A 13874-nucleotide genomic window follows, 5' to 3' on the forward strand; every position below is an offset into this window, starting at 1 on the left:
TTTTCACTGCCTGTAATGTCTTTCTCTTCTTTGCTAGGCTCACTACCATAGGCCCGTCATGCTTCACTTTCTTTGGAAATTGTTCTCTCCTCCTCCCTGGCGGGGTTAGTGTCCACTTGGCACCAGTAGCCGACTTGCAGGCGTTTGTCTCAGGTTTTATAACGCTGCACTGTTACTGAAGGTTTACCATCTGACTTTGAGTAGCTCCCAAGGATCTTATGGCTCATCCGTGGACTTGTGCATAGCACCCAATAGATAATAAATGTCTGTTGAATGAATGAATGAATTGCACCCTATGTACAAGTGTAAAATCATTTGGGAGCAATGTTAACATTTTCTTGTTCCCTGAGATTCTGTTTAAGGAGGTCAGTGGTGCGGGTCCAGGACTTTCTTTGCATTGTTTACTATCCCTGGATGATTTTCATCCAAGAGGGCCAGGGATCACGTTCTGAGAAACCTTTCCCAAGTCTAAGGATGACTTTTGTCGGGGCTTTATTTGAAAGCTGCTCAAGAATGGGAACCGTATCCTATTTCCCTAGGTCAGTGCTTAAACCCTGGAAATGTTTGCTGAATGAATGATGGTGGGTGAATGGATGATCGGAGGACGCTGAGTCAGCCTTTTACCACAGCGGTCCCAGGAATTCCTATAGGGGCTAAATGCAGGAATGGCGCTTTCAAGGCAAGCTTATTTGGCCGGTTCTCCCTGCGTGTGCATTCAACACTGGACTACATTTCCCAGAACTCCAAGGGAGGCTGGCGCAGGCGCACTTGGAAAACCTCGGCTCTTCGAAGAAACTGGCAGGTTATTTTCAACCCGTCCCTACCACTGTCCCTCCCCTCCTGGTCCAGCAGTCTGCGGGCTAGGAGCTGTCCTTGTTTTTGTTTGTGTGTCCCTGCAGGTCGGATCATGGGCTCACAGCTGAGGTTCGACGGGAAAGTGGTACTGGTAACCGGCGCGGGGGCAGGTGAGCACGCAAAGATCGAACGAAGGGTGCGCGCCTCGTTCTGGAGCCCTGAGTCTTCCAGCTCGAGTTGGGGATGCGCGCGCAGCCGCTGCTGCGGTACTAGAGACGCGGCTGCGGGCAGCGGTGGCGCGGCGGTGGGTCGCGAACTGCTAGGCCGAGGCGGGAGGGGGAACGGGGCGGAGGGCGGGGAACGACGACTATTTTTCGGGAATATGGTGGCCAGGCTTGGGTGGGGACTTACAAAATCTTGGTCGTACAGTCACAGGCATTCCGCTTCCCCCCAGCCTCCCTGTGGGGACTTAACAAGACTTCAAGTCCTATGTGGGCGGAAAGGCACGAGACCGGGCCCGGCCTGCGGGCTGCAGAGTGGGTGAAAGTTCTTCCTGATGTTCATTGGTGCTCATCGATTGCGACTGTTGTTTCATTGAGTCTCCCCTAAGCCTGTCACATTTTTTAAAGTTTCCAGAAAACGCCCGAGACTAGAATTCCCCGAGTTGAGATTTCCTCCCCTTGTTTCTTTCTATCGGAGGATTGTAAGTTCTTGAGAGGCCTTCTTTAAAGAGGGCATCAGTTAAGAGTGGAGTTTGTATGTTTAATCAGCAAAGCTCGAAGTCCCCTGGAGGTTTGGCAATGCTTGTAAACTCACATGCCCTCCGGGGCCAGGAAGATAATGGAGGAATAAAGTGCAGAGGGCAAACTGGGAGGGCAGAGACCTCTCAAGTGGGCCAGCCTGTGGGAAAGTTGCCAGATTTTCCTGTTTCAGGAGAAGCAAAATGAAGATTTATGTGAAATAATCCACTCACACCCATACAAATGCTCTGTAGTGATACTTGACACAAGTGGGTGACCTCTGAAATCCCCTTATGCACTTTCAAATCCCTACTAGCAACACCTTATACCTACAATGTAGCTAATGCACTAATAATTTGAATTATATATTAAAAGTCACAAACAATGAAATTCTGTTAATTCTTATGTACTTTCAGGTCTTCATTGGTGAAGTGGACGGTAATGTTGCCTTTCAGAAAATGCATTTAGTATTAATTGGTGGCCAAATATTTTAGACCCATAGCTATAGCCATTCAGAAATGACCACGTTTTTGAGAGAACATTTTGTTTACTCTCTCCTTTTGATGGAAATAAATAAGCGTTGCATTTCATGCTTTAAATCTCTTTGTCAGTAACTCACAGTATGAAATACATTTTATACCAGGATCTGGTACACATACACATTCACACACACCCATCTATATTTTAAATAAGTACATGACCTGGTACTTAATACTTGCAGTGTACTCTGAAATATTCTGTTTTCTATTCCATTTCATTGACCAAATGCTGATTGCAACCCATTAAATTGGTTTGGGAAGAAAAAATGAGTTATGATTTGAATTTAGCAACTGCTGTTTATAACTGGTCCATGTGTTAAAATCCCCTTCAGACTTTACATTGCTTACATTATGATACAGTCGCTAGTCAATAGATTTGAATAGTGATCTGAGAAAGGGATATAATTTTGTAGTGAATTTGAGAAGGTCAGTAAGTTTCATATTGACTCATCATTCAGGAAGGGGGATAGAGATCTAATCCACCTTATCATGGAGACCATTATCCTTGAGGTCTTAGGGCTTTCATTTTAGGCATCTGTACCCATAAAATTGAGTCAGTGCTTATCATTTTGTAGGGTGTCTGTGAATGCCTGTTGGGCCTGTGTATGGGAATTAGTCTGACTACCCCACTCACATTTTGGAGATGAATAGATGTATCTCCACACTTTGCTGGGGCTATTTTTTTTTTTTTTTTAAATTTTATTTTATTCATTTTTTAAAAACTATTACATTAAAAAAATATGAGGTCCCCATTCACCCCCACTGCCCCCACCCCACCACTCCCCCCACAGCAACACTCTCCCCCATCATCATGACACATCCATTGCATCTGGTGAGTACATCTCTGGGCATCACTGCACTCCATGTCCCGTGTTCCACACCATAGTCCACACTCTCCCACGTTCCATCCAGTGGGCCATGGAAGGATATACAATGTCCGGCAATTGTGCTGGGGCTATTGTTTAGCTTAAACTATAGAATGGTTGTATGGGAGACCCAGAGTTTAGACTTGTACAGGCTTCAGGTAAACAGTTTTGCCACGATCGGTTGTATAACGGGAATATGTATTTTTTAGCTGACTGTAGTGGTTAATGGGTGTTTTAGTTTGCCAAAGCGGTGCCGATGCAAAGTACCAGAAATGGGTTGTCACATGGTAAAGCAAGATAGTTGCTGATCCTCAGCCTTCCCTCCTGGCTCACTGTCTCCTCCTGAGCTGCTCCGTGGGCCCAGTCTCTTGGATTTGTGCAATCCTCTCTCTTTAAACAGTTGGTTCAAACATGGCAGCTTCCTTTTCCTGTGTCTGTCTGAGTCTCTGTGTTTCCCGTTTATGTCAGACATAGCAAGGAGTCAGACACTTGACCTGATTCATGCCTCACTGCAGTTGTCCAATCTGAAGCCCTAAAGTGATCTTATTAAGTAATCTAATCAAAAGCCTTTCAACTAATTTAATGCCGTCAAAGGCTATCACATTCAGAGGAATAGATTAGTTTACAAACATAATATTTCTCTTTTTGGGATTCATAAAATAATTTCAAACTGCCATATTGGGGATGTAGCTGTGTGAAAGGGGTGGAGTTGGGCAATGGAGGAAGGGAGCCTGGGCATTTTGAGAGCAATTTTGAAGGCATCTGAATTCCTCTGATGAGTAAAGCTAGAGAGTAAAATAGTCTAGGGAGCTATTCCTAAGAGCTCTGTGTTAACTTGATGTAGAGAGAAGTCTAAGCCACTGAAGAAACACTGGACAAGCAGTGTTTGAGAGAACAGACACCTGAGATAGTACTAAAGAAGTTAAGGTCAAAAAAGGAAGTGAAGGAAGAGAGAGGGTGATTGACAATGACATTAGGTGTAGGAGAGAGTTAGAGGCTTGAAACAAAATGGAGGGTCTTGGTTTAATTTTTGTGTGTGTTTTGATTACAGAGCTGTGCTGGGCACTGGGAATGCAAAAGAGTGCCATTTTTGATTCTATTCCTCAAAGACCTTGTCTAATTGGGAGGTCTTGGTTTAATTTTTGTGTGTGTTTTGATTACAGAGCTGTGCTGGGCACTGGGAATGCAAAAGAGTGCCATTTTTGATTCTATTCCTCAAAGACCTTGTCTAATTGGGGAGGCAGACTGATACACATAAAGTATTTAAATAATGTTTGTATAAGCACAGATAAAAGAGCATGGAAGGACCCTTACCTAACTGTTAATAGGCTAGTGGTGGTGGAGAAAGACAGGAGGTTGCCATTTTTCACTTTATATACAGATTTGTGTACAGGTTGCATTGATCTTTTAAGATAAAGGTAATCACTTACATATCTTTTAAGAGAATTGTTTAGCTTGGTTTTAAGTTGAGACAGTTCTCTGCTTAGCTTAGGTTAGTCTTTGCTAGAGACCTACCCCATTCCTTTCATCTGATTGTTTTCTACTGTGTTACCTTAACCTTAACTTTTTGCATTTTAGTCATGAGTATTTAATTTATCTAAAAATCTTGTGTTTAAAGCAAGTGTCTCAACCTTCATCTGATAAAATATTAGAATAATGTAGTTTCTGTGTGGCTGAGTTCTTTCTGACCCATTCAGAGTGAATTAAATTAAGCAATTTATTTGGTAATACTTGTTTTATTTTATATTATTTATTTCTCCTCCCCCTCTGGTTGTCTGCTCTCTTGTGTCCATTTGCTATGTGTTCTGTGTCTTCTTACATTCTTGGCAGCACCGGGAATCTGTGTCTCTTTTTGTTGCATCATCTTGCTGTGTCAGCTCTCCATGTGTGCAGTGCCACTCCGGGCGGGCTGCGCTTTTTTTCTTTTTCGTACAGGAAGGCTCAATGAGGGGCGTACTCCTTGTGCGTGGGGTCCCCCTACGTGGGGGATACCCCTGTGTGGCATGGCACCCTATGCGCATGGCAGCACTGCACGTGGGTCAGCTTACCACACGGGTCCAGAGGCCCTGGGTTCGAACCCTGGACCTCCCATATGGTAGACGATGCTGTATCAACTGAGCCACGTTCACTTCCCTGGTAATACTTTTAGATGTAGAAAACTTTATATTTTGTGTTCTTTTTAGAAGAGCTCGGTAATTTATCCATTTCAGTTTGTTGTTTACATTTTTTCAAATCAAGCAATTTAAATTATTACATTTATTAATTTTGAATTAACTTAAATTTTTAAGATTGTGTACAGATTAAAAAAATTCAAACAATATAGAAGTAAGTCTTCCACTCCTGGTTTTTCACTGCCCAGTTCCACTTCCCAAAGACTAATTTTCAGCCTCTTTATAGTCTTCCCAAAATATTTTATACCTATGAAGCTTGTAGATATATATCCCTTTTTGGGTATATAAACATATAACTCATTCCTTTGAGTCAAAATTAAATACTTTTTTGTAGTTGATAATTGTATTGTTAAGGTTCAGTGCAGGATACAGAAATGACTAGATATTTTAAGTTGGAAAGGATTTAACACAGGTGCTTGGGTTTTAGGCAGGTGCTTTCTGTGGCCTGGCTCCTGGAACAATATGGAACTGGATCCATTAGGGGAGCCAAATCTCTGACATTGCCCTTGGAACTCTACTGGACAAGGACTGACATGCCTCTGCCACAGCCCAGTGGCACTGGACGCTAGGGATCTGGAGAATGGGCGCTGCCATGCATGGATTAGAGTCAGATCAAGAAAGTGGCTGCTACACCGTTTCTTAACATCCAGGAAGCTGCAAGAAAATCAGCATCTTAAGCAGCAATGTCACCAGTGATAGTCTGGTGACCTCTGTCTCACTTCTCCTTTCCAAATTCCATGTGAATGCAGCTAATTGTGGAACCCAGTTCATAAACTAGCATTTTAGCAGCTAGGAGTCTGGACAATGTAGTTTGAAGTTTTCCAATCTCTATAAGTAGAAGGGAGTGAAATAGATATGGTGAATACCAATGAAGACTCTGCCATTGTAATATAATTAATTGCTCAACAGTTATTTTTAAATGGGTATTGAGTTGAGTGAATAAAAAAATTACGTTTGCTAAACTTTCTGTTTATTTTGTTGATTAGGACTTGGCCGAACCTATGCCCTGGCTTTTGCAGAAAGAGGTGCATCAGTTGTTGGTAAGTTGATATTTTGTTTTTTTTTAAATCAATAGCTGGTAACTAAAATAGTCTTCACAAGCTATCTTTGCTTTTCCATCTAATAATTTGTCAACCTCAAATTTCATCCCTAATTTTTTTTCTGCCAACAACATGTATTTGCGCTGTGAGTTAGTTGATTTTTTTTCTTTTTCTGCGAGTTAGTTTTAAGTAAACTAATTTCACAGAATTTTTGACGACAGACTTGATAAAGTTGGGCAGACATTCATTGTTTAAAGGGGAATTTTTGAATTTAGTGTATTGCATGCTGTAATAATTTGGGATAGAAAACTCATCTATTGGTGTAAGATGAGAGTCCCTTGGAGTGTAAATGCATTGATTAAGTGTAAGAAATAAAATGAATTTTAAGAACTAGAATTTTAGGGTCAGGGTGTCTGAGGTTTCTTATCTCTTTTCTTTATAATTTTTTCATTTGGAAGCTTTTCTTTTTTTTTTTTAATTGAGGGGGCAGATAGATGAATTTTAGTTTCATTGTGGGGATTTTGAGGATACTGTGTTGAAGAATCCCAAAGGTGAAAGTTTGTAGTTTGTAGTAGTCTTAAATGGTTTGGCAGATGGGGTGAACACAGGAGCAGATTTGTTCACAGACAAACCTTTGTGGGAATAACTAAAATGAGTACTTAGTGCAAGGTAGATGGGTGGGGCAGATACTATGATTCAGTATTTATTTTTGTCTTTCCTGGGATAAAATCATTGGTTCACAATGACCCCCTAATTCCAGCTTTTCTTCATCTTGGAACACTGACAGAAGTCTCTCCAGTTTGTTTATAAAGACATATGTAACAGGGAAGCGGACTTCGCCCAGTGGTTAGGGTGTCCATCTACCACATGGGAGGTCCGTGGTTCAAACCTGGGGCCTCCTTGACTTGTGTGGAGCTGGCCCACATGCAGTGCTGATGCGCGCAAGGAGTGCCGTTCCACACAGGGGTGTCCCCGCGTAGGGGAGCCCCATGGGCAAAGGAGTGCACCCCGTAAGGAGAGCTGCCCAGCATGAAAGAAAGTTCAGCCTGCCCAGGAATGGCGCCACACACAGGGAGAGCTGATACAACAAGATGATGCAACAAAAAGAAACACAGATTCCCATGCAGCTGACAACAGAAGTGGACAAAGAAAAACATGCAGCAAATAGACACAGAGAACAGACAATTGGGGCAGGGCGGGGGGAAAGGGAGAGAAATAAATAAATAAATAAATCTTAAAAAAAAAAGACATGTGTAACAAAAGAATATGCATGCACCCAGGCTTTCTAAACAAAGAAGAGCTAAGTATGGCACTTAATACACTGTACTCTTCTCCCTTAGTGTGAATGTGTAGCTTGTCCTTATGCAAGAGACACAGAGATCTTGGACGTACCATGTTTAAGATTATACCCACTGGTAATCCCATTTGTTTCTTACAGCAAGGACAGAATTTGACATTGTACTATTTGGGTAGGGGTTGCATTTCATGTTGTTTTCCAGATTTTTCCAGTAGTATTTCTTATCAGGGTCTAAAGACATTGTTACTGTTTCTTTCTTTTTTAAAATATTGCTATTTAGTTTTTACTATTTTTACATTACAAGTTTTTGCTTATTTTCTACCCAATTCCATAATCTTTTGTTTATCCTGAAGGCACTGGAATATTGCCTTTTTCAAAGAAGGTACTTATTAGTTCTTTGTTGTTGACAAATCCTTGTTTTGTGGAGCTGGGGTAGTGGTGTTGGTATGACTTTGGGATTGGTACACTAAGATAAACTTAGTTTGTTTTCCTTTATTTATTTGTTATCTTGTGCTTTTACAATTCAGGTCAGGAGTGTTTGAGCCTAGCAAGCAAAAGATAAAATCAACAGATAAGGGACTGGTGTGTCTACTAATTGGTTCATTACCTTGTAATGATATAGATGGTTGTTACCGCCTTTCTCTACCCCTCCTCCCCTTTCAGCCCCCGCCGTCCTTCCCGCCAGTCCCGCCCTTATTGCCAACCTACAATCTGCCCTCTTCCCCAGTAACTGCTTACGGCAGACCACCACAGATCTGCCTGCCTGCCTCAGCCTATCTACAACCGCCCCATAGCCTGCCCTCCCTTCATCACACTCCTCCCTCGACCCAACCCTATATAACTGAGTGTACTTCCGCAATAAAGCAGACCTGTTCCTGCGCTCAGGCGGTCTCCGTGGTTCTTTCCTAACCGCGCGTCCCCCACGCCTGGAGAGCCCCGGTGCTCTCTCCCTGGAGCACCCCCCGCCGGCAGTTCGGTAGGAGCTGACCCCCCCAACTCTTGGGCCTGAGCGAGACTGAGACCTCCCCGCTCAGCAACAGATGGTATTGCAGTAGGTGCCAGTGAAAGATAGATTTGTATGTTGGAAAAATGTTTACCAAACTTGTCTGAAGAGCCAGGCTTAGTTCAGTGTTAAAGGCGAGAATTCAATCTACATGAACTTGAAGACCTTTGGGCTGAATTTTTCCATCCCCTTTCAGTCTATAATCTACCTGTGAACTTTTTAAGCCACCAGTGGGTTCTTTCTTCCCTGTCCCCAACTATCTTCTACTTTAGCTTTTTAACATAAACTTGTTTCTCATATAATTCAGCTTTTGTTAGGTTATGCTGGGGTAACAAACAACTTCCAAATCTTTTAATAAAGGACTATTTAATGCTTTCATGACCTTTCTGCTTCTGGTCATCTGTGATTCTGTTTCATGTCTTCTTCTTTTTTTTTTTTTAATTTGTTTTTCCCACACCCCCCCACCCCGCCCCAGTTGTCTGTTCTCTGTGTCTATTCTCTGCGTGTTCTTCTTTGTCCACTTCTGTTGCTGTCAGTGGCTTGGGAATCGGTGTTTCTTTTTGTTGCGTCATCTTGTGTCAGCTCTCCGTGTGTGCAGTGCCATTCTTGGGCAGGCTGAACTTTCTTTTGCGCTGGGCGGCTCTCTTTACTGGGCGCAGTCCTTGCGCATGGGGCTCACCTATGTGGCGGACACCCCTGTGTGGCAGGGCACTCCTTGCGCACATCAGCACTGCGCCTGGTCAAGGATGCCCGGAGTTTGAACCGTGGACCTCCCATGTGGTAGATGGACTCCCTGATCACTGGGTCAAGTCCACTTCCCTCCTGTCTTCTTAATTTCAGGATCCCAGCTGAAAGAGCAGCTCTTTTCTAGGACATTGCTATTCTTGGGGCAAAGGGAAAATATCAGTGATGGAACCCCTTGTTAGATTAAAGCTTCTATTCAGAAGTGGCTTGCTTCTTCCACTCACATGTCATTGGCCAAAGCAAATCACTGTCATGGTCCCTAGGGGAGCAGCGGCAGTCCCCCAGGTGCAACGGTAAGGACCAGGAAGGAATGAGGGTCTAACAGTGAGCCCCTGATACTAATGACTATGCTTGTGAGCCTATATGCCTGAAATAAGAACAAGGCCTAGAGCAGCACTATGCCTGGGAGTTTCCTCCTGACAGCCTTCATGTTACTCAAATGTGGCCAGTCTTGAAGTCAAACTCAGCATGTAAATGCAATGCATTCCCCCCAGCGTGGGACATGACACCTGGGGATGAGCCTCCCTGGCACCGAGGGCTCACTACCAAATACCAGCTGATGATGCAACTAGAAAATGACCTTGAATTAAAGGTTCAACGCGGACCAGCAGAATATCCCTGTCTACGTATAATAACAGTAGTTTAAAATGCTGTTTGACCTAAAGTAAGGGGGAAATGGAAAGGAGAAATGAATTTGTATGGCTATGAGTCTCTAAAAAAGAGTCTGGAGGTTGTCAGAAGGATTGCCCTTATGCACACCTGAGCAGAGTCTCAGAGACAGATAAAGTAGATACAACCCCAGGTATTGGTTCTTTTGAGGGCTAAAGAGACCCATGGGTTCTATGGTCATGGCAGATGGGGTCTTCTTTGGGAGGCACCAGGAACCGAACCTGGTACCTCCCATGTGGTAGGCAGGTACCCAATTGTTTAAGCCACATCTCCTTCCCAAAGCTGAGTTTCAAATCCTGCCATCTGGTGCCGTAGCCTGTGCTTTTAACCAACATGTGATACTTCGAGCCAGAAAATGAGTTTTAGTGAGGAAAGTCCTTTGCATTTATAATGAGGTCAGTCTTCAAATTCTGGCTCTACTGCTTAATTCTGAGACCTCTTTGAATGTTTGTAGCTGCCTTACCTAACTTTCAGGATTATGGGGAGAATTAAATGACATAAAAAATTAAAGCAGTATGTGTTCCTTGCAAAATGAAACATAGAAATAACCACATGACTCAGCAGTTCTGCTCCTAGGTGTATACCCCAAATAATTGAAAACAGGGACTCAGATACTTGTACACCAGTGTTCATAGCAGCATTATACACAGTAGCCAAAAGGTGGAAACAACCCATGGTCCACTGACAGATGGATGAAAGGATATACAAAATGTCATATATCCGTACAATGAAATATTATTCATCCATAAAAAGGAATGAAGTTCTGATACATGATATAACATGGATGAACTCTGTAAACATGCTAAGTAAAATAAACCAGACAAAAAGGACAAATATTGTGTGATTTCATTTATAGTAAATATTTAGAAAAGGAAATTCTTGGAAACAGAAAATAGATTAGAAGTTACCAGGGACTGGGAAGAGAAGGGCAAGGGTGGTTATTGCTTAATGGGGACAGAGTTTCTATTTGGAGTGGTGAAAAAATTTTGGAAGTGGATAGTGGTGTTGGTTGCACAACACTGTATATGTAATTAATGCCATTGAATTTTATACTTAACAATAGTTAAAATGGGAAATTTTATGTTTATATATTTTACCATCACAAAAAAGTTAGAGCCCTTTGGAAAGGGAAGAGAAAGCTACTGGTAATTGCCTTCTGTATACTAGGTACTGTGCTTAAGAACTGTTTATATTGGGAAGCGGATGTGGCTTAAGTGATTGAGCTCCTGCCCACCACATGGGAAGTCTAGGGTTCGGTTTCTGGTGCTTCCTAAAGAAGATGAGCAAGACAGCGAGGTGCAGTGAGCTGATGCAGCAAAATGACACAACAAGAGATACAAGGAGGAAAACATAATGAGAGACTCAACAAAGCAGGGAGTAGAGGTGGCTCGTGATTAGGTGCCTCCCTCCTACATCGGAGACCTTGGGTTTGGTTCCCAGTGCCTCCTAGAAAAACAAGGAAGAGGAACAGATATACAAGTGCAAACAACGAGGGAATGGGGAGAAATAAATAAGTAAAAGAAATCTTAAAAAAAAAAAAAAGCCTAAATAAACCCCGGTTATATCAGAGTGAAATCTGAGGTCTTTTTGCTCAGGGGGTATGCTACTCCCTTTTTATAAAACATGTCTTTCTTATAGAACATTGTTTATTCCCTTTGGCTGCTTAAAGAAAAGGGTCTGCCTTAGGCACGAGTGTATTTGCGACAAGAGTAGCCATAATGCTTTGTGTAGTAATCAGTCAAGACATACATGCCAGCTTATAATGAATGAACCATATATATAATGCCCTTATCCATCCCAGGTGTCTTCCATGAATAACGTTCTTAGTTTACCAGGCTGCTATGACAAATACCACAATGGGAATTTATTGGCTCATGGCTTTGAGGTTGGGAGAAATCCAACATTGAGGCATCAGCAAGTTGATACTTTCTCCCCAAAACCTGTAACATTCTTGTGTTGGAGTTTCCTTGGGGTTCCTTGGCTTGTATCTCTGCCTTGTGTCACATGGTAATGTCTCCTTTCTCTGGGTTCCATTGACATTCCATGTTCCAATTTTCTTATGTCCCAGTATGTCCTTTTGAGCCCTTTTTCCTCTATTCTTAGATCCCAGCCAAAAAGAAATAATGGCTGAAAATTTACCAAATTCAACAAAAGTCATGAATATAAAAGTCCAAGATTCTCAACAGACTCCAAACAGGATAAATCCAAATAGACCCACACCACAACATGTTATAATCAAACTGTCAAATATCAAAGAGAATTCTAAAAGCTGTGAGACAGAACAACATGTCACATCAGGAGAGCCTCATAAAATTAAATACCAATTTCTCTTTGGAAACTATGAAGACAAGAAGACAGTGGGGTGACGTATTTTAAGTGTTAAAAGCAAGAAACTGCCCATGAAGAAATCTGCATCCAACAAAATCATCTTTCAGAAAATGATGGGAGGGGAATAGGTAGGGACTAAGATGTTCCCAGATAAATAAAAGCCAAGGGACTTCATCATCACTAGACTGGCCTTACAGGAAATGCTAAAAGGATCTCTGCAGGTTGAAAGGACACTTCAACTGACTAAAGTCAAATGAAATAAAGATCTGTGGTAAAGAACATAACACAGTTAAATATAAATAACAGTTCTACTGTATTTTTTTTTTGTAACTCCACTTTTTACTTCCTACAGGATCTAAATGGCAAATGCCTAAAATACAACGATAAATTTCAAAACCCATAAATATATAATTTATGACAAGGCAGGGGGCAGAGAGGAATAGGAACACAGTTTATATATGCTACGGAAGTTTTAAGGTGATATCACAACCAACAAGATTGTTAAAGATTTAGGATGTTAAATTTAAGTACTATAGTAAACAAAAGGAAAATATCAGAGAAGATGCAAACTCATAGAGAAAGTAAAGAACTGATTACTGGGAAGACAGGGATAACAGGGAGTTAATGCAAAATGAGTATAGGGTTTCTGTATAGGGTAAAGGGAAAGTTCTAGCAATGGATGATGGTGAGGATACTACAACATTATGAATTTGATTAAGCCCATTGAATGGTACGCTTGGGAGGGTTGGGATGAGAAAATGTAATGTTGTATATACATTTCCACAATAAAAAAAAAAGAGTAAAGACAATTAAATGCAATACATTATATTGGCTGTGATTTTTCCATAATTAAAAAAAAAGCAGAGAGACTAGTTAGGAGCTCCTGTAATAATCCACATAACAGATGAAGGTGGTAGGTGGTAGAAATAGAAGTGGTGTAAAGAGGTTAAATTCTAAATATGTTTTGAAGGTAAATATGGCAGGATTTGCTGATGGTTTGTTTGTGGGTTGTGAGAGAAAGTAGAGTTGGAGATGACTTCAAGATTTTCAAGTTGAACATCTGCAAGGTTAGAGTGGTTGGACTGAAGGAAGAGAAGATTTGGCAGGGAGTTGACATGCCTATTAGACTTCGAGATGGAGATATTAAGTAGGCCAATGGATATGGGCCTCTGGAGTTAGGGGACAGGTTAAAGCTGGCTATATAAATCTGAAAATATTCTCAGGTTAAAGTCAGGAGCCTAGATGAGAGATTACTTAGGCAGCAAGTACAGATAAACTAAAGAGATCCAAGGACTGAACTCTGGATAGCCCTCTCTTTCATTTTCAGTTTTCTTCTCCCTTTAAGGATACCAAAGAAAATCAATTAACATGACCTAATTCAAAGCAATGCTCTCCAAACTTACTGCCACATTTTAGAGTCCTTCAAATATCTAGATATAATTATGGCCGTTCTGGGAAAGATTCCTGATGAACTAGGGTGATTTTATTTGTCTGTCAAACAGTGAGAACTGTATGTCAACCCTGTGTTTTCTCCTTTCCCTTGACTTCTTTCCAAGAAGCTTATCAATAAACCTAATACTGCCCTTATCTAGAGTAACTACCATTAGCCTATGCTTCTAGTATGCTAGTTTTTCTTGGATGTAATATTTTGTTTTTTTCCTCCATTCTTAATAGTCTAGCTG

At 41.6% G+C, this 13874-nt stretch overlaps 1 protein-coding gene across 1 annotated transcript in view; it reads left to right on the forward strand.

Moving 5' to 3' along the window:
* The first annotated feature begins 642 nt into the window (after window positions 1-642).
* HSD17B4 (hydroxysteroid 17-beta dehydrogenase 4) overlaps window positions 643-13874 on the forward strand; it is a 106666-nt gene continuing 93434 nt past the window's right edge. The window contains exons 1-3 of the mRNA XM_012519350.2: window positions 643-802; window positions 900-965; window positions 6098-6151. Coding sequence (XP_012374804.1) covers window positions 658-802; window positions 900-965; window positions 6098-6151 — 265 coding nt within the window. The 5' untranslated portion in view covers window positions 643-657. The remainder of the gene's footprint in view (window positions 803-899; window positions 966-6097; window positions 6152-13874) is intronic.

The sequence above is a fragment of the Dasypus novemcinctus genome, chromosome 2 (assembly GCF_030445035.2).
Source record: "Dasypus novemcinctus isolate mDasNov1 chromosome 2, mDasNov1.1.hap2, whole genome shotgun sequence".
Lineage (NCBI taxonomy): Eukaryota > Metazoa > Chordata > Mammalia > Cingulata > Dasypodidae > Dasypus > Dasypus novemcinctus.